The sequence below is a fragment of the Caretta caretta genome, chromosome 2, assembly GCF_965140235.1.
Source record: "Caretta caretta isolate rCarCar2 chromosome 2, rCarCar1.hap1, whole genome shotgun sequence".
NCBI classification, from domain to species: domain Eukaryota; kingdom Metazoa; phylum Chordata; order Testudines; family Cheloniidae; genus Caretta; species Caretta caretta.
Window position 1 is genome coordinate 3055968 of NC_134207.1, and position 24649 is coordinate 3080616.

General features: G+C 59.1%; 1 protein-coding gene across 1 annotated transcript in view; it reads right to left on the reverse strand.

The window, feature by feature from the left end:
* Window positions 1-14921, reverse strand: part of SLC39A4 (solute carrier family 39 member 4) — a 32072-nt gene extending 17151 nt beyond the window's left edge. Inside the window, exons 1-2 of the mRNA XM_048841887.2 lie at window positions 14591-14921; window positions 11403-11687 (exon numbers count right to left, since the gene is read on the reverse strand). Of these exons, the coding sequence (XP_048697844.2) occupies window positions 11403-11687; window positions 14591-14800 (495 nt within the window). The 5' untranslated portion in view covers window positions 14801-14921. The remainder of the gene's footprint in view (window positions 1-11402; window positions 11688-14590) is intronic.
* Between the last annotated feature and the right edge of the window lie 9728 nt (window positions 14922-24649).

Here is a 24649-nt window from a genome sequence, read left to right on the forward strand (position 1 = left end):
GGCTGGCTGAGAGTCTCAGTGGATCCCAGGAAGAGGGGTGCAGGGCCTGGACTCCCCCACACTCCGTGACAACCTCCCCGTCCCCCTCCTGGCTCAGGTGACAGGCTCTCAGGTCTCCCATCCCCAGGGCACATTCCCAGGTCAACACTCCCCCCTCCCTGCTGCGTCACATCGTCACATCTCTCCCCCCTTCGAGACTGAACTGAGCGGGGTCACGCTGACCAGTGACCTGGGGAAGTTCGGGGCCCCCTCTCCGGGACAGCACATCCGCTATCAGGTTGGCACTTCCCTTCACGTGGACCACGTCCATGTTGTAATCCTGCAGGAGCAGGCTCCATCTCAGGAGCTTGGTGTTGGCTCCTTTCATCTGGTGCAGCCAGGTCAGGGGCGAGTGGTCGGTGTAGACGGTGAAGTGTCGCCCGAAGAGATAGGGCTCTAGTTTCTTGAGGGCCCACACCATGGCCAGGCACTCCTTCTCGATGGCCGCGTAGCGTTGCTCCCGGGGTAGCAACTTCTTGCTCAGGTACACGATGGGGCGTCTCTCCCCCTTTTCATCCTCCTGCATTAACACCGCCCCCAGTCCCGTGTCGGAGGCGTCGGTGAACACCACAAAGGGCTTGTCAAAGTCTGGGTTTGCCAGAACTGGGCCACGGACCAGAGCCTCCTTCAGCGCCCGGAAACCCTCCTGGCACTGCTCGGTCCAGACCACCTTGTCTGGCTTCCCCTTCTTGTATAGCTCAGTGATGGGGGCGGCTATGGCGCTAAAGTGAGGCACAAATCTTCGGTAGTATCCTGCCATCCCAATAAAGGCTTGGACCTGCTTTTTGGTGTGGGGAGCAGGCCAGTCTCTGATCACCTCCACCTTGGCTGGTTCCGGATTTAGGCGGCCGCTCCCCACCTGATGGCCCAGGTAAGATACTTCAGCCATTCCCATCTTGCACTTCTCCACTTTTACAGTCAGCCCAGCCCCCTGGAGTCGGTCCAGCACTTGTCTAACCTGGGACACGTGCTCCTCCCAAGTCTGGCTAAAGACACAGATGTCATCAATATACGCCATGGCAAAACTCTCCATCCCCCTCAGTAGCTGGTCCACCAGGCGCTGGAAGGTGGCCGGCGCTCCCTTGAGGCCGAAAGGCAGGGTCAGGAACTCAGAGCCCCAGAGGGGTGATAAAGGCCGATTTCAGCCGGGCATCTGCATCCAGCGGCACTTGCCAGTAGCCCTTTGTAAGGTCCATGGTGGTAAGGTACCGAGCTCCCCCCCAACTTGTCTAGGAGCTCGTCAGGCCTGGGCATGGGGTAGGCATCAGATACAGTGATGGCATTGAGCTTCCGATAGTCCACACAGAACCAGACTGACCCATCCTTTTTGGGGACCAGCACCACCGGCGAGGCCCAAGGGCTGACAGATGGCTGGATCACCCCCAAAGCCAGCATGTCCCTGACCTCTCTTTCCAGGTCCTGAGCAGTTTTCCCTGTGACTCGGAAGGGGGAGCATCTTCTCAGCGGGTGCGACCCTGTCTGCACCCGGTGGACAGTCAGATTAGTGCGTCCAGGCTGGCTGGAAAACAGCTGTCGATACGGATGCAGCACCCGCCTGATCTCAGCTTGCTGGGCAGGGGTTAGCTGATCCGAGAGGGGAATTGTTTCCAGGGGGGAACCAGCTCTGGTCCCAGGGAATAGATCTACTAAAGGGTCATCTCTCTGCTCCTCCCACTGTCCACACATGGCCAACACCACATTCCCCCTGGCATAATATGGCTTCATCATATTCACATGGTACACCCGCTGGTGGTGCGCCTGGTTCGACAGCTCCACCACATAGTTTACCTCATTGAGCTGCTTGACGACCTTGAAAGGGCCCTCCCAGGCGGCCTGTAGTTTGTTCTTTCTCATGGGGATGAGAACCATCACCGGATCCCCGGTGGCGTAGGCACGGGCCCACGCCGTGCGGTCATACCAGACCTTCTGCTTCTTCTGGGCTCTGGCCAGATTCTCCCTGGCCAGGCCCATGAGTTCAGCCAGTCTCTCTCAGAAGATCAGGACATACTCCACCACTGACTCTCCATCGGGAGTGGCCTTCCCCTCCCACTCGTCTCTCATCAGGTCCAGGAGGCCCCTTACCCTCCTTCCATAAACAGTTCGAAAGGCGAAAATCCGGTAGACTCCTGGGGCACTTCCCTGTACACGAACAGCAGGTGAGGTAAGTACTTGTCCCAATCCTGCGAGTGCTGGTTCATAAAGGTTTTCAGCATCATCTTTAGCGTCCCGTTGAACCTCTCCACCAGCCCATTGGACTGGGGGTGCTACGCTGAGGCCCAGTCGTGCCGGACCCCACATTTCTCCCACAAGCACCGGAGCAGGGCCGACATGAAGTTGGACCCTTGGTCTGTCAAGACTTCCTTGGGGAACCCCACTCGGCTGAAGATGGTCAGGAGCGCATCTGCCACGGTGTCTGCTACAATGGAAGCTAAGGGAACTGCCTCAGGGTAGCGGGTGGCAAAATCTACCACGACCAGAATGTATTTCTTCCCCAACCGGGTCGTCTTGCTGAGAGGCCCCACGATGTCCATGGCCACCTTCTGGAAAGGCTCCTCTATGATGGGGAAAGGTCTCAAAGCCGCTTTCCCTTGTCCTGGACCTTCCCCACCCTCTGACAGGGGTCACAGGATCGGCAATACTGCCGGACCGTGGTAAAGACCCCGGGCCAGTAAAAGTTCTGTAGCAACCTCTGCCGGGTGCGCCGGATTCCCTGGTGCCCTGCGAGGGGGATGTCATGGGCCAGGGACAGGAGCTTGCGGCGATACTTCTGGGGGACCACCAGCTGCCTCCTGATCCCACAGGACTCTACTTCCCCTGGGGGAGCCCATTCGCGGTACAGGAACCCCTTCTCCCACAGGAACCTCTCCTGGCAGCCTCTCCTCATGGTCCGTCCCACACTGAGGTCGGCCAGGTCCCTGAGCTTCCGCAAGGAGGGATCTTTCCTCAACTCGGCCTGGAACTCAGCGGCTGGGGAAGGGATGGGGACCGGTTCCCCCTCAGTGGCCAGGTCTGAGGCCTCCGCCTCTCTGAGCCGTGCCCCTCGGCCCTCCCTTCCCACCAGGGTAGGGTCCTGCGCCTCTGGTGTGGTACCCTCCCCAAGGTAAGGGTGCAGTGCCCCTCGCCGGCTCTGGCTACGGGTCACAACCAGGGCGGTCTGGGGCTTGCTTGGCTAGTCCTCTAGGTCTCCCCCCATCAAAACCTCAGTGGGCAAATGGTGGTGTACCCCCACATCCTTGGGGCCCTCCTTGGCCCCCCATTTCTGGTGTACCCTTGCCACGGGCACCTTAAATGGGGTCCCGCCCACCCCTGTCAGGGTCAGGTAGGTGTTGGGCACCACCCGATCTGGGGCCACCACCTCGGGCCGGGCCAGCGTCACCTACGCACCCGTATCCCAGTATCCATTGACCTTCCTCCCATCCACCTCCAGGGGAACAAGGCACTCTCTCCGGAGGGACAGCCCCGCGCCCACCCTGTAAACCGAGAACCCTGAGTCCAGAGCCTCCAGCCCTCTGGCGGAGCTGGCCTGAGGTACTCTTCCCTCCTGAGCAGGTGGTAAGCTGGCAGCCCCCCTTGCCTGAGCCGTCTTCCCCTCATCCATCTGGGTCCCTACCCAGTTAACCCTGGGTAGGTTGGGTCTGCTCTGTCTGTCCCTGAGCCCGGGGCACTGGGTCTGTACGTGGCCTCTCTGGCCACAGTGATAGCAGCTCAGGTCACGTTGGTCCCCTCAAGCAGGTCGGAGGGTCCCGACGCCAGGCGTTCCCCTTGGGAGGGGGTTCTCCCTATTTCCCCGCTGGGAGGTCCCATGGTGACTCTCTCTCTGCATCGGGGGGGCCTGTTCTTTTGGGACTCCTCCCGGCTACCCCCTGACCGACTGTTCACAAACTCGTTGGCCAGCTGCCCTGCGTGCTGCGGGTTCTCTAGCTTTTTGTCCACCAACCACAGCCTCAGGTCGGAAGGGCACTGTTCATACAGTTGCTCCAGTACGATTAGGTCAAGCAGGTCCTCTTTAGCTTGGGCCTCAGCTGTCTACTTGCGGGCATATCCCTGCATCCGGTTGGCCAGTTGTAGGTAGGTGACTTCAGGCATTTTACGCTGACTCCGGAACCTTCTCCGGTGCATCTCAGGGGTCAGCCCAAACTCACGGAGCAGGGCCTGTTTGAACAGTTCATAGTCCCCTGCCTCCGGCCCTTTCATTTGGCTGTACACCTCCACGGCTTTGGGGTTCAGTAACAGGGTGAGAATCATAGAATCATAGAATATCAGAGTTGGAAGGGACCTCAGGAGGTCATCTAGTCCACCCCCTGTTCAAAAGCCGGACCCATCTCCAATTAAATCATCCCAGCCAGGGCTTTGTCAAGCCTGACCTTAAAAACTTTTAAGGAAGGAGATTCCACCACCTCCCTAGGCAACGCATTCCAGTGTTTCACCATCCTCCTAGTGAAAAAGTTTTTCCTAATATCCAACCTAAACCTCCCCCACTGCAACTTGAGACCATTACTCCTTGTCCTGTCCTCTTCTACCACTGAGAATAGTCTAGAACCATCCTCTCTGGAACTACCTCTCAGGTAGTTGAAAGCAGCTATCAAATCCTCCCTCATTCTTCTCTTCCGCAGACTAAACAATCCCAGTTCCCTCAGCCTCTCCTCATAAGTCATGTGTTCCAGACCCCTAATCATTTTTGTTGCCCTTCGCTGGACTCTCTCCAATTTATCCACATCCGTCTTGTAGTGTGGGGCCCAAAACTGGACACAGTACTCCAGATGAGGCCTCACCAATGTCGAATAGAGGGGGACGATCACGTCCCTCGATCTGCTCGCTATGCCCCTACTTATACATCCCAAAATGCCATTGGCCTTCTTGGCAACAAGGGCACACTGCTGACTCATATCCAGCTTCTCGTCCACTGTCACCCCTAGGTCCTTTTCCGCAGAACTGCTGCCTAGCCATTCGGTCCCTAGTCTGTAGCTGTGCATTGGGTTCTTCCGTCCTAAGTGCAGGACCCTGCACTTATCCTTATTGAACCTCATCAGATTTCTTTTGGCCCAATCCTCCAATTTGTCTAGGTCCCTCTGTATCCTATCCCTGCCCTCCAGCATATCTACCACTTCTCCCAGTTTAGTATCATCCGCAAATTTGCTGAGAGTGCAATCCACACCATCCTCCAGATCATTTATGAAGATATTGAACAAAACCGGCCCCAGGACCGACCCCTGGGGCACTCCACTTGACACCGGCTGCCAACTAGACATGGAGCCATTGATCACTACCTGTTGAGCCCGACAATCTAGCCAACTTTCTACCCACCTTATAGTGCATTCATCCAGCCCATACTTCTTTAACTTGCTGACAAGAATACTGTGGGAGATCGTGTCAAAAGCTTTGCTAAAGTCAAGATACAATACATCCACTGCTTTCCCTTCATCCACAGTACCAGTAATCTCTTCATAGAAGGCGATTAGATTAGTCAGGCATGACCTTCCCTTGGTGAATCCATGCTGACTGTTCCTGATCACTTTCCTCTCATGTAAGTGCTTCAGGATTGATTCTTTGAGGACCTGCTCCATGATTTTTCCGGGGACTGAAGTGAGGCTGACTGGCCTGTAGTTCCCAGGATCCTCCTTCTTCCCTTTTTTAAAGATTGGCACTACATTAGCCTTTTTCCAGTCATCTGGGAGTTCCCCCGTTCGCCACGAGTTTTCAAAGATAATGGCCAATGGCTCTGCAATCACAGCCGCCAGTTCCTTTAGCACTCTCGGATGCAACTCATCCGGCCCCATGGACTTGTGCACGTCCAGCTTTTCTAAATAGTCCCTAACCACCTCTTTCTCCACAGAGGGCTGGCCATCTATTCCCCATGTTGTGATGCCCAGCACAGCAGTCTGGGAGCTGACCTTGTTCGTGAAGACAGAGGCAAAAAAAGCATTGAGTACGTTAGCTTTTTCCACATCCTCTGTCACTAGGTTGCCTCCCTCATTCATTAAGGGGCCCACACTTTTCTTGGCTTTCTTCTTGTTGCCAACATACCTGAAGAAACCCTTCTTGTTACTCTTAACATCTCTCGCTAGCTGCAGCTCCAGGTGCGATTTGTCCCTCCTAATTTCATTCCTCCATGCCCGAGCAATATTTTTATACTCTGGAAACTGGAGCCTGTCTGCAGGGTCAACCCTGTGCATCTCACAGGCATTCTCAAAGGCTGTCAGGAAGCTATCTATGTCCTCCCCCTCCTTACGCTGGGCCAGGAAGCACTTATCAAAGCTCCTTGCAGTCTTGGGTCCCCCCGCACTCACCGCAGCCGGGGCCCCACTGCTCCTCAGCCTGGCCAGCTCCAGCTCATGCTGTCTTTGTTTCTCCTTCTCCTCCTGCTCATGCCTACGTTGCCTCTCCTTCTCCTGACGTTCCCTCTCCTTCTCCTCCTGCTCATGTTGACGTTGTTTTTCATGATCCTCCAGCTCCCTCATTTTCATCTCCCTCTCTCATTCCAGCCGCCTCCGCTCCAGGGATGGGGAGCTCCACCGGGAGGATCCCCTGCTGGCTGCCGGGGTCAGGGTGCCCTTGGTATTCACTGGGCTTCCCCCAACCCCTCCCCCAGGCATAGGTAGGAAGGGTCTTGGGATGTCCTCAGCAGCAGTCTGACCCCTCCCAGTACAGTCAGGCCCCAGGGCCCATGCTGCATCCACCGGGCAGCTTCCTTTAGGGACAGGGATCGGGTCATCCAAGCGATCCCTCTCCTCCAACTGGGCAATCAGCTGTTCCTTGGTGGACCTCCCGATGCGCGGCCCCCTCTGCCTGCACAGCTCCACCAGGTCGCTCTTAAGGCGTTTAGCGTACATCTCCCTGCTGGCCACTCGCAGGCCTGGGCAGTTTTCCACTGTTTCCAGGAAGAACCCCGAGGGTGCCAGTCCTTCTTGAGGTCACCACCTCTTTGCCAGGGTCGAGCTGCAGACTCCTCCGCCCCTGGGACCACTCGCTGCAATCCCCCGGGGGACCCTGTTACTGCAAAAGTCCTTCTTTCTGGTCATACACTCCCAGGGGTTAACCGCCCCCTGAAACCGTCTCTCTCTGAATCTTCAGCACACCTGGTCCCCGTCAATCCCCCTTCGTGTTACTGTTCCCCAGTCACTTACTGCAGGAAGCGCCGGTCACGGGGTACAGTAGATCCCACAGCTGCCACCAGTTGTCATGGAGTGTGGGGGAGTCCAGGCCCTGCACCCCTCTTCCTGGGATTCACTGAGACTCTCAGCCAGCCAGTAAAACAGAAGGTTTATTGGACAACAGGAACACAGTCCACAACAGAGGTTGTGGGTACACCCAGGACCCCTCAGTCAAGTCCTTCTGGGGGAGCAGGGAGCTTAGACCCCAGCCCTGGGGTTCCCTGCGTTCCTCCACCCAGCCCCAAACTGAAAACTAACCCCCCCCTCCCCCCAGCAGGCTCTCTCCTGCAGCCTGTCTTCACATTCCTGGGCAGAGGTGTTACCTCCCCGTCCCCCTCCTGGCTCAGGTGACAGGCTCTCAGGTCTCCCATCCCCAGGGCACATTCCCAGGTCAACACTCCCCCCTCCCTGCTGCGTCACATCTTCACAGTGCCCTAGAGGTGAGATCTGGTGATAGGGAGAGGGGGGCAAGGCGTTACCATGACAGCGACAGACCAGGGTGTCCCACAGGCTCCCGGGGGGGACCTCAGCCCCTCTCCCTACCCAGTGTTGAGGGGGGGGTCACAGTTTGTGGTTTGGATTCCCCTGCTGGGCTCTGCCAGCCAGTTCCAGCCTCAGCCCCAGGAGCTGTTTGCTAACAAGTGTAACCAGCCAATTTCCTCCTTGGCCGCAGTCCCAGCTCTCTCGCCAGCAGCCCTGGCAGCGTCACTTGGCTGAAAAGGGCCTGGCTCACGCGGCCGCCTCGCTCCAGCTCTTGGGTGGCCCTTGGCACCACACGGACTGTCCCATGGCCTCGCCTGAGCTGCTCCGGGGCAACGCAACCAGCCAGTGACGGGGGCAGCCAGGTGGAGACACGGTGTCTCGAGTCAGCAGGGGTGACTGCTGGGGCAGATGGGCGGGTGACAGACTCCTGGCCCCATCTGCACTCCACTGAAGGGCACAGGGCTCGTGAGCAGAGGGCATTGGGACTGGAATGGGCCAGGATCCCGGCACACAGAACCACTGGGCAATCGGACCTGGCTGTGAGTGCTGTCCTCAACTGCGCGTTGGTGTTTTCCGAGAGGGACTCTAAGCTGACTTCCCCCCTACACACACCTCGCGCCCCACCTCTGCCAGGGACCACAGCAGAACCGTGCCACGGGGCTTGCATGACTTGAGTTTAATAGTCAGTGCTGGGCAGGGGGTTGGGGAGGACGGAGAATGGGACTGTACAAAAATACGACGCAGTCTACGTCAGCGACTGGTGCACTGCAGAGCAATACAAACCTACAGAGCACCGCACCCAGTTTGTTGTGCTAGAAATGGTGTTAACATCCCGACTCCAGTGTGTGGCCACAAAAATCCGGCCCAATCCAGTGGAACAAAGAAGGGGGTCGCTCCTGTTTCCTGCCCAGCAAAATTTCCCAGATGGTAACAGCCCGCAGCAAGAACAACCCATCGCATGGCTGGACAGTGCTGTGTCGAACTAGAGACATGGCACTTCTAGTGAAGGGCTCTTTTGTGATGTCCCTGCTCCAAACGCCTGTTTTGCTTCTTATAGACACAGCACTGGCAAATAGCCTAGTTACTCCGAATCAACTGAGAATTATACCCCGCAGTCAAAGTCCCAGACCCAACCTCTCCAGGCCCATGCTCCCCGCCATGGGGCTAAAGCCCCGAGCCCTGGTGCCCCTCTCCGCCCAATGGGGCTAAAGCCCTGAGTCCAGAGGTGAAAGTAAGCCAGTCCTGTCCAGTATGGCGTACCGGCAAGAGCCAGTACGCAGCCAACCATATCGGCAGGGGGCAGCTTCCCCAGGCCGGCAATTTAAAAGGGCCCAGAGCCCCGGGCCCTTTACATCACTGCGGGAGTCCTGGGGTAGCAGCGGCGATTTAAAGGGCCCAGAGATTTAAAGGCCCCACCCCCTTCACCCGAGGCCCAGCCCCTTCTGGTCGAGCCCCCCTGCCACTCAGGACCCCGGCCCTGCGTATGGGCAAGTCCCTTAAGTTCCTTTCACCCTGCCTGAGCCCCAGCACCCTGCCTGGGGGGCTAAAGTCCTGATCCCTGGCGTCCCCCGCACAGGGTTAAAGCCCAAGTCCTGCCCCCACCCGAGGGATAAAGCCATGAGCCCGGAATGGCGGGCGGGGGGGGGCCCGCTGGGCTCTGGGAAATAGTCTTTGAGGATTTAAGCCCTGGTGCAGTACATGAACGGGGCAAAGTTCTTGCTAGTGTCCCAGGCTCTAGATATTTCCATGAATATATTCCAGCCAGTACAGCCCCCCTCGCCCCCCGCCCCCGTCGGGTACAAGCTAGGACGGTTCAGCGGACGACGGCTCGGGATGGTTTGTCCAAGACGGGGTACGCTGGCTGTGTGGTTTGGTCTGTACGAGTCGGGGGACTTCGCCTTCATTCTTGGTTCGGCCGCAGGGGCAGCGCCGAGTCCCGCCGCTGACGGGGCCGCTCCTCGCCACAGGGCCCTCGTGCGCTCGCGGGCCGGGGAGCGCGTGGACTGCGGCGTGAGAGCACGAAAGCGGGCCGCGCGCCGTGGTCACTGAGCCGCGTCCGCGGAGCTGCCCCGGAACACGGCAGCGCCTGGGCTGGACGCACTGAGCAGCCAAAGCAGCGCCCCCGAGGCAACGACGCGTCAGCTGATCCAGCGACCTGCGCCGAGCGGGGACCGCACACAGGCCGAACACGCACACGCCAGCTGACAGCAGGGACACGGGGCCTTTCCTCAACAGGGGGCACCGGCTCCGATCCGGCCCCAGGGTGGGAGGACTGGCAGGGCTGGGGATGGGACACAGAGCCCGGGAGGAGCCAGTTTGAATCTAGCCCCAAAGCCGTCCAGTCGTGGGATTTATCTGAACCGGCCTTCGAGGGGGATCGCAATTTGGGGCCCTGGTTAGGGCTCCGTGGAGAGATGCTCTGGCCTCCCCTCCCTCCCGCGTCATTCCCTCGCAGTACCCGGCTGTGGGCGTGCTCAGCGGTTTCGCTCTGCGCCCTCCCAGCGCTGGTCCCAAGGTGCCATGCAGCAGGGTCCCTGCCTCCCCCATGGGTTTGTCCAGTGACCTGTCCCTGAGCCCGTGTCTGCTCGTGCACTGCTCAGCCAGGGCCTGGCCGGGGGCACACGCCCGCACGCGCACGTCGTGAATAGGCTGCGTACGGCAGCACGGCTGCTTCACTCCGCGATCGTCTCATTGTTCCCGTTTGCGCTCTCCACCTGCTGTCTCTGCCCGTCCTCGAGGGGGAGCTCTTCAGGGCAGGGAGTGATGTTAGTACAGAGCCCAGTGCAATGGGGCCTGGCTACGTCTACACTGGACACTCAGCTTCGTACCCGAACCCCCCATCTATCCACACGCAAGCCAATCTGAATTGGGTCAGACACCACTCAGGAGCTGCTAGAGGGTGGGTCACAGCCCGAGTCCCGCGGTGAGCCAGGTCCCAGCCCTGTCACTTGGCTCAAGCTGCAGAACCAAGTCAAAATGGCTGCGTAGTGCAGTATGGACCTGTTGGCTCTTGACTGGGCTGTGAGACCCATAGTGCGGTACGGACCAGTTAGCACGACTGGGAGACCCGGGTCCAGCAATGGTAAGCCCAGGTTTACAATGCAGTGTGGACGCTGAAGAGCAGGCTTGGAATCACGTGCACCCAAGTCCCAGAGAGAAGGCAGTGTAGACACACCCTAAGTGCTGCTGAATACAAATAATCATGCTCTAACAGGCGTCACTCGGTGACACTGTGATGCACAGTTTGCCGAGTTTGCAGTGAGTGAGCAAGGGTCCAGTCTTAGGAGAACTGTTTGGGTCCTGGGTTTGTGGAGCTGTGTGAGCTGCAGGAGTTTGCTCTGTATCAGGGTCAGTTCTTGAGGCACAGTAGCTCCCTGGGAACCGGAATCAAATTCCTGAAGAAGGGATTGTCCTGTACACTGTTTGACCCCCTTCTCCCTCCACCCCCCGTTTTCCAGGACCGGTGCATGTATATGAATAAACAAGTCACTCTCAGAATAGACCGAGGCCCCGTGTCACTGATTTCTCTTCCACTGAGAAGCTGACCTGCAAAGCACCAGATATCTGCTGCCACTTGGCAGAGGGCGAAACTGGGGTCAGAAGGGGCAATAACAATAATAATAAACAGATCTCATTCCCTGCAGTAGGGGGCAGCAGTGACACACACATGATTCCCCAGCAGGGGGCAGTCACACACACACACACACACACACACACACACACTCTTACCTGGTGCCTGTCTGCGTCTCTGTAATTCTCCCGCATGCCTCCCAGCAGCTCCGCCACTTTCTCCGCCGTGGGCCCGGCAGTGGGATTCCCGCTGGAGAAGCTGGTGAGGAAGGCCCCGGCCTCGGCCACCCACCGGCCGCCCCTCACTGCAGCGCAGGTGGCCGCGGGGTCTGTCAGGTAGAGCAATACGCCGGCGCCCAGCTGCGGGAGCTCTGCAGCCGTGAGGTTGGCATCGCCTGTCCCTGCCTTGCCCACAAGCGTGAAGACGTCCGGCACGGAGATGCACTGTGGGGAGAGGGGCAGAGCTGGGGCTGGCATGCACCACACCGCGCTGGGACCCAGCAGCCTCTGGCCATCGGTGACAAGCTGTGACGATGGCCTGGGGACTGCAGAGCCCACTGAATGCCCAGCGTGCCCTGCCACGCCTGCCCTTGGCTGCACTGCGGTAACTACCCCAATCCATCTGTGGGGTGGTGAGCCCCTTGAGGTGACGTGTGGCCCTGGGGTCAAAGGGGGCATTTTACCCCAGCTTCAGACCTTGGTGCCCTTGAGGCAGTGAGCCTGGGGCCCGAGGAGCTGGGATCCCCAGCGCAGGGCCTGGCTCCGGGCCGTTGCTGAGTCTCTGTGTGAGCTTTGGGCCCGGCTGCTTCCAGTCAGCCGCGGGGAGCTGGGGACGGGTCTAGGCCAAGGGTTTCCAACCTTTCCCATCCCTTGAGGGGGACAGGGTGGCCCCTGGGCACCATCCCTGGCTGAGATCCCTCTGAGAAGCAGCAGCCCTGGGGATCACAGGGCTTCCCTTATTCTAACAAAGTTCTCATTCTGCATCAGAAGAAAGCGGCTCTTGCTGGGGTTCTGCACCAGGACGGTCTCACAGTCGGACACCTGACATTGGCACCCGGACGTGGGGCCGGATTCTGGGACGTGCTGAGCACCCAGCAGCTCTCGGGGGCGGTGGGCACCGGGCACCTGTGTCCAGCAGGCCGGTTGTGTTTGCCACCTCATGCCTCGGTTTCCCCATGTCAGGTGGGGGTAAGGCTGGGCTCGCTCGTGAGCTCGCACACCAAGCTCTTGGCAGGCCCGATGCACTGAGACGCCCGCGTGTTGGGGACAGGTCCGACGGTGGCCAGGTCAGGAAGGGACCCTACTGCTAACCTGGCCACAGGGTAGCCCTGTCCTAGGGGACCGTTTGCCTCTTATCTACCTTCGGCAGCTCTTATCAGGCGAGCAAGGCTGGCTGGGCATCGTGTGTGGATGCGCGGCCCCCGGCAGCAGGGAACGGCCAGCTCCCGGCTTGCTCTAGCTGGAGTCACTGCATTCATCTACAGTGCAAAACACGCCCCCCCCCCCCCCCCCCCCCCCGGGGCAGCCAGTCTCAGAGGCCAGATCTCCAGCCTCGGACAATGGCCGTGTAGCCGCGCCGGCTTGGCCGCACCTACACACTGCACACCTCCACTGCATGCACACATCCGTACACACTGCACACCCCCACTGCGTGCACACACACACGTACACACGGCACACCCCACTCTGCGTGCACGCACACTGCATACCTCCACTGCTTGCACGCACACACCTACACACTGCACACCCCCACTGCGTGCACACACACACCTACACACTGCATACCTCCACTGCGTGCACACACACACCTACACACTGCGCACCCCCACTGCGTGCACACATCCGTATACACTGCGCACCCCCACTGCTTGCACACACACACCTACACACTGCGCACCCCCACTGCGTGCACACACACACCTACACACTGCACACCCCCACTGCATGCACACATCCGTACACAATGTGCAACCCCACTGCGTGCACACACACACCTACACACGGCACACCCCCACTGCTTGCACACACACACCTACACACTGCGCACCCCCACTGTGTGCACACACACACGTACACACTGCACACCCGCACTGTGTGCACACACACACACACATACACCGTGAATCCCCACTGCTTGCACACACACACATACACACTGCGCACCTGCACTGCATGCACACACACACACACACAAACTGCACACCCCACTGCGTGCACACACACACGTCCACACTGCGCACCCCACACTGCGTACAAACGCACATAGTTTACATATGCTACACACACACATATAAACAGTGCACACCCCACACTTCCACAGTGCTCACATGCCAGACACAAGGGGACCATGCAAACAGAGTGCACGTGTGCACACGCACACTCACACACTGGACGGCGCACAGGCCCTGTGCCCCTTCCCTTGCCCCTCGGTTGGCCATGGACACCCAGACGAAGCAGGTGTGCCAGGCTCCCGAACTCTGAGCCTTGCTCCCTTGCAGTGCAGGCCAAACTCCCACTGACTTCCTAGGGAATTTCCCTGACCAGAAGCTGCCCAGGATTTGGCCCAGTCAATGGTAATAGTCCGAGTCACCTCAGTAACTGCAGCCCTGGGCAACAGCCGGAGCCCGCCAGGCGCCGCTGAGACAGACGCAGTAGAATCGAGGCCACAGGCTGGCTCTGCCCTGGCAGCCCCTTGGCACTTGCCCCAGCCCTGTGCAGGTCCCCGGCTCCACCCCGCTCCTGCAGACCCGCCCCGGCCAGTCTGGGCTGATTCTGCTCACAAGAGGCTTGAAGTGCCTGCTCCCGTCTACACTAGCTCCCACCGGGCTGCCGCTGGGCCGGTGCAGGCAACGCCCCAGGGGAGGAACCTGCCCGGGAAACGGGCCAAGGGGCCGGTTCTGTGTCTGGGGACAGACACCCTGTGTTTGCGGCAGGGGCGTAGGGGGTGGCAAACTGTTGGGAACCAAGGAGCTGCCTCCCCGCCCCTCCCGGTGCCGGAGCTGTCCTGGATCCCAGCCGCCAGCCGGGGCAGCCAGGAGACCCTCCCGCCCCTGCCCCCCCCCATGCTACTGGCAGTACTGGACGCACTAGGCTCCCCCATCGCTCAGGGCAATGCTCCTCCGGCCGGAGCCATCCCTGCTCCCCCGCCCTTAACATCTCCTCATTGCGTGGCACCCCCGCCTCTCCCACCCCAAGGCGGGGCACTCCCCATGAAGCCCGACCCCCCGGCGGGGAACCTGCCGTTCCTGCTGCCTCGCCCCTCCCGCCCGGGCTGGAGTTTGCCCCGGCCTTTGCTCCCAACTCGCAGAGGAAGGAGGGGAGCGGACTGCGCCTGGCTGCAGCCTTACCTTTCCACACGGCACTGCTGGGCACTGCACACGGGCCGCCACGATGCTTAAGAGGGAGTCCAGGGCAGCATGGGGCAGAGAGCCTTCTCCCGACGCCAGCAGGGCCCACACGCTCTGCAGCACCTCCTCCTGGCTGGGCACCGGCGCCCCTCGCCCCAGGCACATGGCCCCCCCCAGGCAGAGCAGAACCAGGGGCACCGGGAGCGCCATGGCAGCGTCCTTGAGGGCTGCACGGGCTCGGGGAGACGCAGCGGCTCCGGCCAGGCTCCCCGGGGCCAGAGAGCCAGAGCTGTGGGGAGCAGTGGCTCTAATCCGGCAGGTATTTGCTGCTGCCGGCTGTGATTGGCTCAGGGTGAGATTGCCTCGGGTTAACCATTCCACAGAACCCGTCCAGCTCTGCAGATCCTCCTGCGATAGGGGCAGGGCAAGGTGGCTCCGAGTTACCCAGCCCAGCCAGGGAGTGGCGGGGCTCTGCTCTGCCAGGAGAGCGGGCACGGCCCCGCTCCAGCATCGTCAGCAGAGCTGCCCCCGCCGGGAGGAAATGAGCAGGCAGGACCTGCTCTGAGGCTATTGCCCAACACGGCTCCAGCCCCGGCCCTGGAGACAGGACAGCTCATTCACCCAGTGGCCCCAGCTCTTCCACGAGGAAGGAAAGGCCTGCACGGGGCAGACGCATGGACGACAGGCTCCTGGTCCCCGCTCCACTGCCAACCTGTGCCAATCCTTTCCCCTCTGTGCCTTAACTCCCTCCCCTGGAGGACAAGCCCTGTCTCCCACATGGGGACGGTGTGGGTTTGTGAACAGCAGGGATGGTTCTGCTGGAGATGGGCACTTCACTCTGCCCTGGCAAGCCCCGACCGCCACACCGGCCTCGTCAGCCCCAGCACGCAGCACAGCCGGGGAACGGGCTCCTGGGGAAGTGACTCACACAGGGTCATGCAGTGAATCAGTGGAGAGTTGGGGCTAGAATCCCTGATGTCACAGCCCTCAGCTGTAACCACTAGGACACGCTCCCCTCCCAGAGCCAGGAACCCCCGACTCATCCTTCCTGTGGCTCTGACTGCTGGAGCCCACTTCCCTCCCAGAGCTAGGACAGAACCCAGGAGTCCTGGCTCCCAGCCCCTGCTGCTCTATCCCACTAGGCCCCACCCTCCTCCCAGAGCTGGGGATAGAACCCAGGAGTCCTGGCTCTCAGCCCCCCAGCTCTATCCCACTAGACTCCACAGCAGACTCTTTAGCGTCCCGTTCATTCTGGGCTGGGGCTGGAAGGGTCCTCCATGTACCCCGATCAGTGGCACTGGAGTCGGGGGGCCCGTGGAGGGAGGGTCTGTTGTTGAGTGGGCACCAGTGGACCGGGGGAGCAGGGCTGGGCGCAATGCGGCCATGTGGACAGAGCAGAGCCCAGGATTTAGTGACGTTCCACCTGTGCTCAGCTGCCCTGTGTGCTGTGAGCTCTCCCCAGGGCAGGGCCGGCATTGGGAGCCATGGCACTCGGGCTGCAGCCCTGGGTCGTGCAGACACAGGCGTAGGCCAGCGATGGACCCGGTGGGAGGAGGCGTTCCAGCCGCACGCAGACCTGGCCGTGCAGGAGGGTGACAACGGCAGGACAGTGGAGCTGTTAGTGAACCTTCCTGGGGAGCGAGGCCGAGACACCACTGCCTCGAGCTTCCCAGCATCCCGGGTCCCTGGGGCCCGAAGGGGAGGGGACAGCCCTCTATGTTACTGCCTTACGCACACGGGCTGCGCCGGGCAATCTCGGGGAGCTGACAGAAGCCCTAATTCCAGACCGGATAGTCGGCCCTGTGGGAGCAGCTGCTCCAGGAAGACGATCTCACATTAGACAGATGATCAGCCGTGGGGCACGCAGCTGAAGCCTCAGGAATCATAGAATCATAGAATCATAGAATATCAGGGTTGGAAGGGACCCCAGAAGGTCATCTAGTCCAACCCCCTGCTCGAAGCAGGACCAATTCCCAGTTAAATCATCCCAGCCAGGGCTTTGTCAAGCCTGACCTTAAAAACCTCTAAGGAAGGAGATTCTACCACCTCCCTAGGTAACGCATTCCAGTGTTTCACCATCCTCCTAGTGCAAAAGTTTTTCCTAATATCCAATCTAAACCTCCCCCACTGCAACTTGAGACCATTACTCCTCGTTCTGTCATCTGCTACCATTGAGAACAGTCTAGATCCGTCCTCTTTGGAACCCCCTTTCAGGTAGTTGAAAGCAGCTATCAAATCCCCCCTCATTCTTCTCTTCTGCAGGCTAAACAATCCCAGCTCCCTCAGCCTCTCCTCATAAGTCATGTGTTCCAGACCCCTAATCATTTTTGTTGCCCTTCGCTGGACTCTCTCCAATTTATCCACATCCTTCTTGTAGTGTGGGGCCCAAAACTGGACACAGTACTCCAGATGAGGCCTCACCAATGTCGAATAGAGGGGAACGATCACGTCCCTCGATCTGCTCGCTATGCCCCTACTTATACATCCCAAAATGCCATTGGCCTTCTTGGCAACAAGGGCACACTGCTGACTCATATCCAGCTTCTCGTCCACTGTCACCCCTAGGTCCTTTTCCGCAGAACTGCTGCCTAGCCATTCGGTCCCTAGTCTGTAGCGGTGCATTGGGTTCTTCCGTCCTAAGTGCAGGACCCTGCACTTATCCTTATTGAACCTCATCAGATTTCTTTTGGCCCAATCCTCCAATTTGTCTAGGTCCTTCTGTATCCTATCCCTCCCCTCCAGCGTATCTACCGCTCCTCCCAGTTTAGTATCATCTGCAAATTTGCTGAGAGTGCAATCCACACCATCCTCCAGATCATTTATGAAGATATTGAACAAAACCGGCCCCAGGACCGACCCTTGGGGCACTCCACTTGATACCGGCTGCCAACTAGACATGGAGCCATTGATCACTACCCGTTGAGCCCGACAATCTAGCCAGCTTTCTACCCACCTTATAGGAGACGGGATGGAAGCCCAGGGAGGCAGGACAGCCCCAGGAATACCACCAGGGAGACCCCAGCAGAGGCGAGAAGGTGGCATGTTCCAGCCCCCCGGGGAGATGCATTGCCTGCGGGCGCCTGGGCGGGTAAAGGAGAAGTGCCCGCCCCGGACAGCACTGCCAGGAACCCCTAGAGCTGAGGAGCTCAGCCTGGTGCAAGAGGGGGAGGGCCCGTCAGACAGCAGCGATTGACATCGCGACCCTCCTGGAGTCCCAGAGCGTAGCAGGCTCAGACTGCCGGGCCAGGACAGCAGCAACGGACAATCCCACCCTCCGTGCACACAGCGACGGTGACGGGCAATGCCCTGTGGGGGCAGAGCCTCCTGCAGCATGATTCCTGCAGGGACGGGACTCAAACTCACCTATCACAAAGAGCAGGCGCAAGCTACGCACGTCCAGAGAGAGCAGAACACAGCCCGTGGGAAAGTGGGACCGAGCGGCTCGGCAGCAGTTCTGCGGAAAAGGACCTAGGGGTGACAGTGGTCGAGAAGCTGGATATGAGTCAGCAGTGTGCCCTTGTTGCCAAGAAGGCCAATGGCATTTTGGGATGTATAAGTAGGGGCATAGCGAGCAGATCGAGGGACGTGATCGTTCCCCTCTATTCGACACTGGTGAGGCCTCATCTGGAGTACTGTGTCCAGTTTTGGGCCTCACGCTACAAGAAGGATGTGGAAAAATTGGAAAACGTCCAGCGGAGGGCAACAAAAATGATTAGGGGACTGGAACACATGACTTATGAGGAGAGGCTGAGGGAACTGGGATTGTTTAGTCTGCAGAAGAGAAGAATGAGGGGGGATTTGATAGCTGCTTTCAACTTCCAGAAAGGGGGTTCCAAAGAGGATGGATCTAGACTGTTCTCAGTGGTAGCAGATGACAGAACAAGGAGTAATGGTCTCAAGCTGCAGTGGGGGAGGTTTAGGTTGGATATTAGGAAAAAATTTTCACTAAGAGGGTGGTGAAACACTGGAATGCGTTACCTAGGGAGGTGGTAGAATCTCCTTCCTTAGAGGTTTTTAAGGTCAGGCTTGACAAAGCCCTGGCTGGGATGATTTAGTTGGGGCTTGGTCCTGCTTTGAGCAGGGGGTTGGACTAGATGACCTCCTGAGGTCCCTTCCAACCCTGATCTTCCATGATTCTATGACTCTAAAGTGAGAACTAACCCGGAAAGCAACAGGCAGTGACAGCTGAAGTTTGCAGTGGTGAATGGGGAGCACACTGCACACCCCACACCCTGCACACACACACACGGACACACTGCACACCCCACACCCTGCACACACACACACGGACACACTGCACACCCCACACCCTGCACACACACACATGGACACACATACACACTGCACCCCCACACGCACCCCACACTGCACACACCCACGTACACACAGCCATACGAGCTTCTCAGGGTGCAGGGTCAGGATTTCAGCGCTGCAGTGCAGGTAGCAAAAGGAGGAGTCCCCTGGGCAACGGAGCCCATCTGAGAAGCACCGGGGGGGGGGGTGTTTTCCAAGGCAGCGGGGGCCTCGAAGGAAAGCTGCGAGTGGAACCTGTGAGCTTACCACGAAGGGAAATTCCAGTGGCACTGCGCACTCCAGTACGCAAGGAGCTTTCAAGCTGAAGAGGAGCGGTATCTTAACACGTAGAAGTGGCAAAGAGCCCCGTGGCACCTTACAGACTAACAGACGTATGGGAGCATAAGATTTTGTGGGCGAATACCCACTTCGTCGGATGGTCTTCAAAACATGCATCCGACGAAGTGGGTATTCACCCACGAAACCTTACGCTCCCATACGTCTGTTAGTCTATAAGGTGCCACGGGGCTCTTTGCTGCTTTTACAGATCCAGACTAACACGGCTCCCCCTCTGATACTTAACACCTGGATTCAGAGTAACAGCCGTGTTAGTCTGTATTCGCAAAAAGAAAAGGAGGACTTGTGGCACCTTAGAGACTAACCAATTTATTTGAGCATAAGCTTTCGTGAGCTACAGCTCACTTCACCGGATGCATTCAGCTGTAGCTCACGAAAGCTTATGCTCAAATAAATTGGTTAGTCTCTAAGGTGCCACAAGTCCTCCTTTTCTTTTAACACCTGGAGAGGCCAATGCGGGCTGAGTTAGCAGCATGGTGATGGTAAGAAACCATCAGATAAATAACACATCTGCAGAGACCTGAAGCCTCTGGACCAGGCATTGTAAAGATGCCACTATCCACTGGCCACAGCTGATGACATCTTGCCAGAACTTTCCAAAGCCAGAATCTGTACGGGCCGGGAAGGGAGGAATGGGGCTTGGCACGTCAGCCTGGATAGAGTCCAGCGTGCTGACAACCTGTGTGACACTGTCTGGTTGTTGCACATGGCTGCGCATGTGGACAGGCACAAGCCCAGCACCAGAGGTGTTCCAGAGAAGGCTCATGTAACGCTGCCTGCCGTGAGCCCAGGGCGTGCATGCCAGCCTCAGGGCAGAGTGCTGGGAACCCGGCACCAACCCCCCATTGGCTGTGAGCTCTGTATTCGATTTCACCAACCAGTTACCAGGTGTGAGCTCCTCAGGCCCTGCAGCAGCCTAACTTGGGAGTCACAGACAGGCCCCGTAACCAGTCCTATAATAAACTACACACAGATTTATTAACTAGGAAAAAGAAGTTAGAGAGATTTACAAGATTAAAGCAGGTAACCATAGATACACAAATGAGTTACAATCTTAAGTTCCAAAAAGTCGTAGAAGTTTCTATGTTCAGCAAGCTCCCTTGAGACATGGTGACTTTGGCATGAGCTGGCACCTGATCTGTCAGCATCACAACTCACCCAAGCACCAGAAGGGCTACCTGGGGTGAAAATACCTGCAGACGTTCTCCTCCATGCAGGTGAAGGGAGCAATGATATAGACACGGAACGAGACCCTGGCTGAAAATGACCAGACTTTTCTACAGTGATGTAAGTGCAAGAGCCTAAAATTCAGCCCAGACAAAATGTGACCCGAACTTCATGAGGTGACAGGTGTTGCTCAGGGCAGAGGGACTAAAAGCAGGTCCCAGCTGGACCAAGACAGTCAGAGACAGGCCAGCTGCAGTGGATGTGACAGGGGCAGAGTGCTTGGTAGGAATAATCACGTGATGGTTGCCCTGTTCTGTTCACTCCCTCTGGGGCACCTGGCATTGGCCACAGTCGGTAGACAGGAGACTGGGCTGGATGGACCCTTGGTCTGACTCAGTCTGGCCGTTCTGATGTTCTTATCGATCCATTGTCTGTCCAAGTTCTGACCACCCCTGGCTGCAGGAACGGAGCCCAGATGCCAGCTCAAGGCAGGATGACATTGGATGCCCCTGTCCTGGAGCATCACCAGCCAGGAGAGCCACTGCCACCCCCAGGTGCTGCATGGGAGAAAGGACTGGGTGGAGCTCTGCCGCGGGAGCAGCCAGTCGCTTACACCAGCCGAGTGCCAGCAGGGTCTGAACAAGGGCACCCCAAACAGAACAAACGCTGCTGGCTGTGGTATTTGGAGGGGGGCATGACGCTCTCCTCGGGGAGCCCCTGTGGAACCCTTCTCCCTGCCTCAGCAAGGGGGAGCTTGGCCGGAGCTTAACCTGTGCGACAGCCCCGGTCACACCAGTCTGTCCACCTCGCCAGCAAACGCCTCCTGGCTAACCCTCGCCTGGCAGGCACTGCCCAGTGAACCCGCGGTCCCCAGAGACGTCTCTGCAGTGTCCAGTCCCTCCCCCAGACACCCATGAAATCCCCTGTCTGCAAAGAGCCAGAGCCCAGACACCAGCCTGTTGGCTCACTGAGGACATGCTCTTTACCTTAATACGCGGCAGTGGGATGGCTCAATGGCAAACTAAGCATACGTTTATTACTAAGGAACAGAGATTTCAGTGCCACTGAGCGAGAGAGCCCGAGACAGGGCAGGTTACAAATCAAACCCAAATAACACTCTTCCTGGGGACTACACCTTACTTACTGCAAGTTACGACCTTTGTCTAAGCAGTTTCCTCACGTGCATCAAGCTCCCAGCACCTCCAGCCCTCCGGCCACAAGGATCCACCATTCACAGACCCCTTTGTCCCCTGAGCTCCTTCTTCGTGGTCCAAAGAGGCTGCAGCTGCTCCAGCACTACCAGGCAGGCATCAGCCATTGTCCAGGATGATTCCTGGTATTAGCTGGCACCCGGAGCAGGGCCCGACTACCCGGCGTCGGTGAGCTGCAGGAAGGAGATAGGGCCACCGAATCCACCGACAGCTGCGCTGTCTCCCTGAGTCAGGAGAAAAGTCGACGGATGGCAAAGAGGCTGCGGAACCAGAGCACGACCCTAGCAGGGGCGAGGGACAAAAGCCCAAAGCCAAGGACCAGGAGGAGCAGAACTGTATTTCCGAAGGAAGAGGAGCCGAGTGGGCAGGATGGAGTTGTATTTCGCGGACACACGCCTGTTGTCCCCACCTCGTTATGTAAAATACACTTGCCCCACACCTGGGCAGCGCCCGCTGTCTGAGATGGGCTCAAGGGTGAGCGTCCTGGCCCGGATGAAACCCCAGCTCTGCTCCTCAGCAGAGGGGCCTGCCGCCTGCCGGCCACGTGATAACCACCAGCAGGAAGAGGCTCTGGCACCGTGTGAGGTGCCCGCTCCTCCACGGGGAAAGCTGGGCATGGACTTACCCCCCAGGGAAAGCAGTACCTGAGTGCACTAGAGACTGTGCCAACGTTTGGGAGGTCCAGGCCCTGCCCGACACAAGCAGCAAGGCAGTGACTGGTGAACTGGCAGCCGCTTTGCAGATACAGCATCCCACCGACAATGGACCCCAGTTTGCCCGGGAAGAATTCAAGAGGAATGGGGGTCTGCCCACCGCCCACCTGCCCGGCACACCCACCGAGTAACGGGAAGCAGAATCAGCTGTGACAGCTGCTGAGAGACTCGTCCACAAGGCTGTTTCTTCTGGATCAGGCCCTGGTTAGCTGTCCCCAGGACCAGCTCCTCACCGGGGTGTCAGGGTACAGGCACTGACGGGGTGAGGGGCCCAAGCCTCTCACAAGGGCAGCTACTCCTGCGCTCCCAGCTTACCGGAGGGTCTGGTACTTCTGGGAATGGCGAGGGCCCACCCCAGCCGGCATGACCCCACCCCACAGCCTTGTGCGTGCAAGGTCATGCCGGCGGGTGCAGAGCGATGTGCTCCTCACTATGGCATCTGCTGTGTGATACAGGATCAAACCACGCCTGTCTCTGTCTCCGTGCTGGACGGGGCATAAGGTGCCCCAAGAGGACTGTCCAGTTTACAGCTGGATGAACGGCCTGCCTACCTGTTACCAACGATGGGAGACCGGCTGCAGCCAGGATGGAGACCCACTGACAGGAGATGGCCGGCCCTGGAGTACAACGCATCAGCCAAGGACCTGCCAGCCATGGAGACAGGCGCTCCTATGCAGAGCCGGCCAGAGACACCCAATGGAGTCGTGGGGGTGCCAGGGACCTGGCTCACACCTGGTGACTGTGCGAGAGGATGAGGGATCCGAAGGGACAGGACACACTTAGGAGCCAGCCGACCCGGCACCCGGGGAGAGCCCACCGTGCTCCGGAGAACACCGCAGAGCGCAGACAGACCCACCCGGAGCCAGACTGCTCAGAGAGCGCTTGCTGCGCTCGGGGACAGGGCGCCAGAGATGGGCCATGCCCGCCGTGAGTGCCTGAGGGGCAGGCCAGCCTTGCTCCCAGGCTGCGTAACCAGCCGAGTCTGGGGCAAAGCCAAGGCTCCGGTCGGCTGCATTCTGGTAACGTCCAGCTGGAGGGACCCCGGGCTCAGGGAGTCAGTTGTTTGTGTCTGATGTTCATAGTGAAAGGTCCGGGACGCCGTGTCATATCCGGGGAAGGGGTATCGGAGGCCCTGGCCCCGGAGGGGCTGGTATTTAGCAGCCACGGGCGGAGGTCGGTCGGGAGCAGCCTGGACACCAGCTCAACCCACACGCAGCTCCGGGAACAACCTGACGGGAGCCTCCCTGGGGAAATCCACCTGGGGCCACTGAAGTCCTACTTGGGCAACTCAGCTGGGCTCTGGGCCTTAGGCTGGCTCCAGGGGGCGGGGAGGGGGAATTTCACGCCCTGCGGCTGAGCTGTTCCGCTTCCTCCCAGCCTGGGACCACAGCTGAAACATGGAGCCCCCAGCCCAGTTCTTCCCCCTCCATCCTGGCCCCATCTTCCTCCATAGCACACGGGAGCTTGTCCCACCCTCGCGGACCCCCGGCTGAGGCCCAAGCCTGATGGCCTTTGGGAAGGAGCAGTCTGGCAGCCCCCACGGGGACGGAGAGCTGGGTCCTGCTGGCCCCACCCCTCAGGTCAACGGGGGAAGAGAAAGACCATCAGGAACAGGTGCTGGAACTAGGGATGCTGGGGGTGCAGGAGCACCCCCTGGCTTGAAGTGGTTTCCATCATATCCAGGGTTTACAGTCTGGCTCAGTGGCTCTCAGCACCCCCACGAGACACATCGTTCCAGCCCGCCGCCATCAGGTGCCAGCAGCCAGGAGAGGGCAGTCCCTGGGCCAGTCCCATTAGAGCCTGTCTGGTTCAGGGAACTGGCACACTCCGTGCCTTGCCAGGCTGGTCCAGAGGCCCCGCAGCTCTCTCAGACTCTCCCATGCTGGGCTCCATGGCCATAGCCCTCGTCAGCCCCGTTTAGCCACCAGGCAAGGGGACTCCCTGGAGCTCCTGGACCCCATGGCAGGAGGGCAGCTGCTATTGATTCCTCTTCGCCTCGGGGCAGCTGCAGACCCACAGGCAACGGCGCAGGGGGCATCGCTCAGGAAATGCCCTCTGGGGCCCCACACTGCTCGGGACCGGCTCGCACGGACCCCGTCAACTCATCGTATCTGACGTCAAGCCCTCCTCTGCCAGCACAGCTAGGAAACCAGTGATTCTTACTGTATTCGGCTGCTGCCATGCTGAGATACCTGCCTGCCCCGCTGACCCCCATTGTGCCCTGGCACTCCCCCCTCCATCCATCCGGCCGGCTCCACCTGTTGTCTCATCTCGTCCTGCGTTTGGAAGCTCTTCGGGGCAGGGATTGTCTTTGTAGT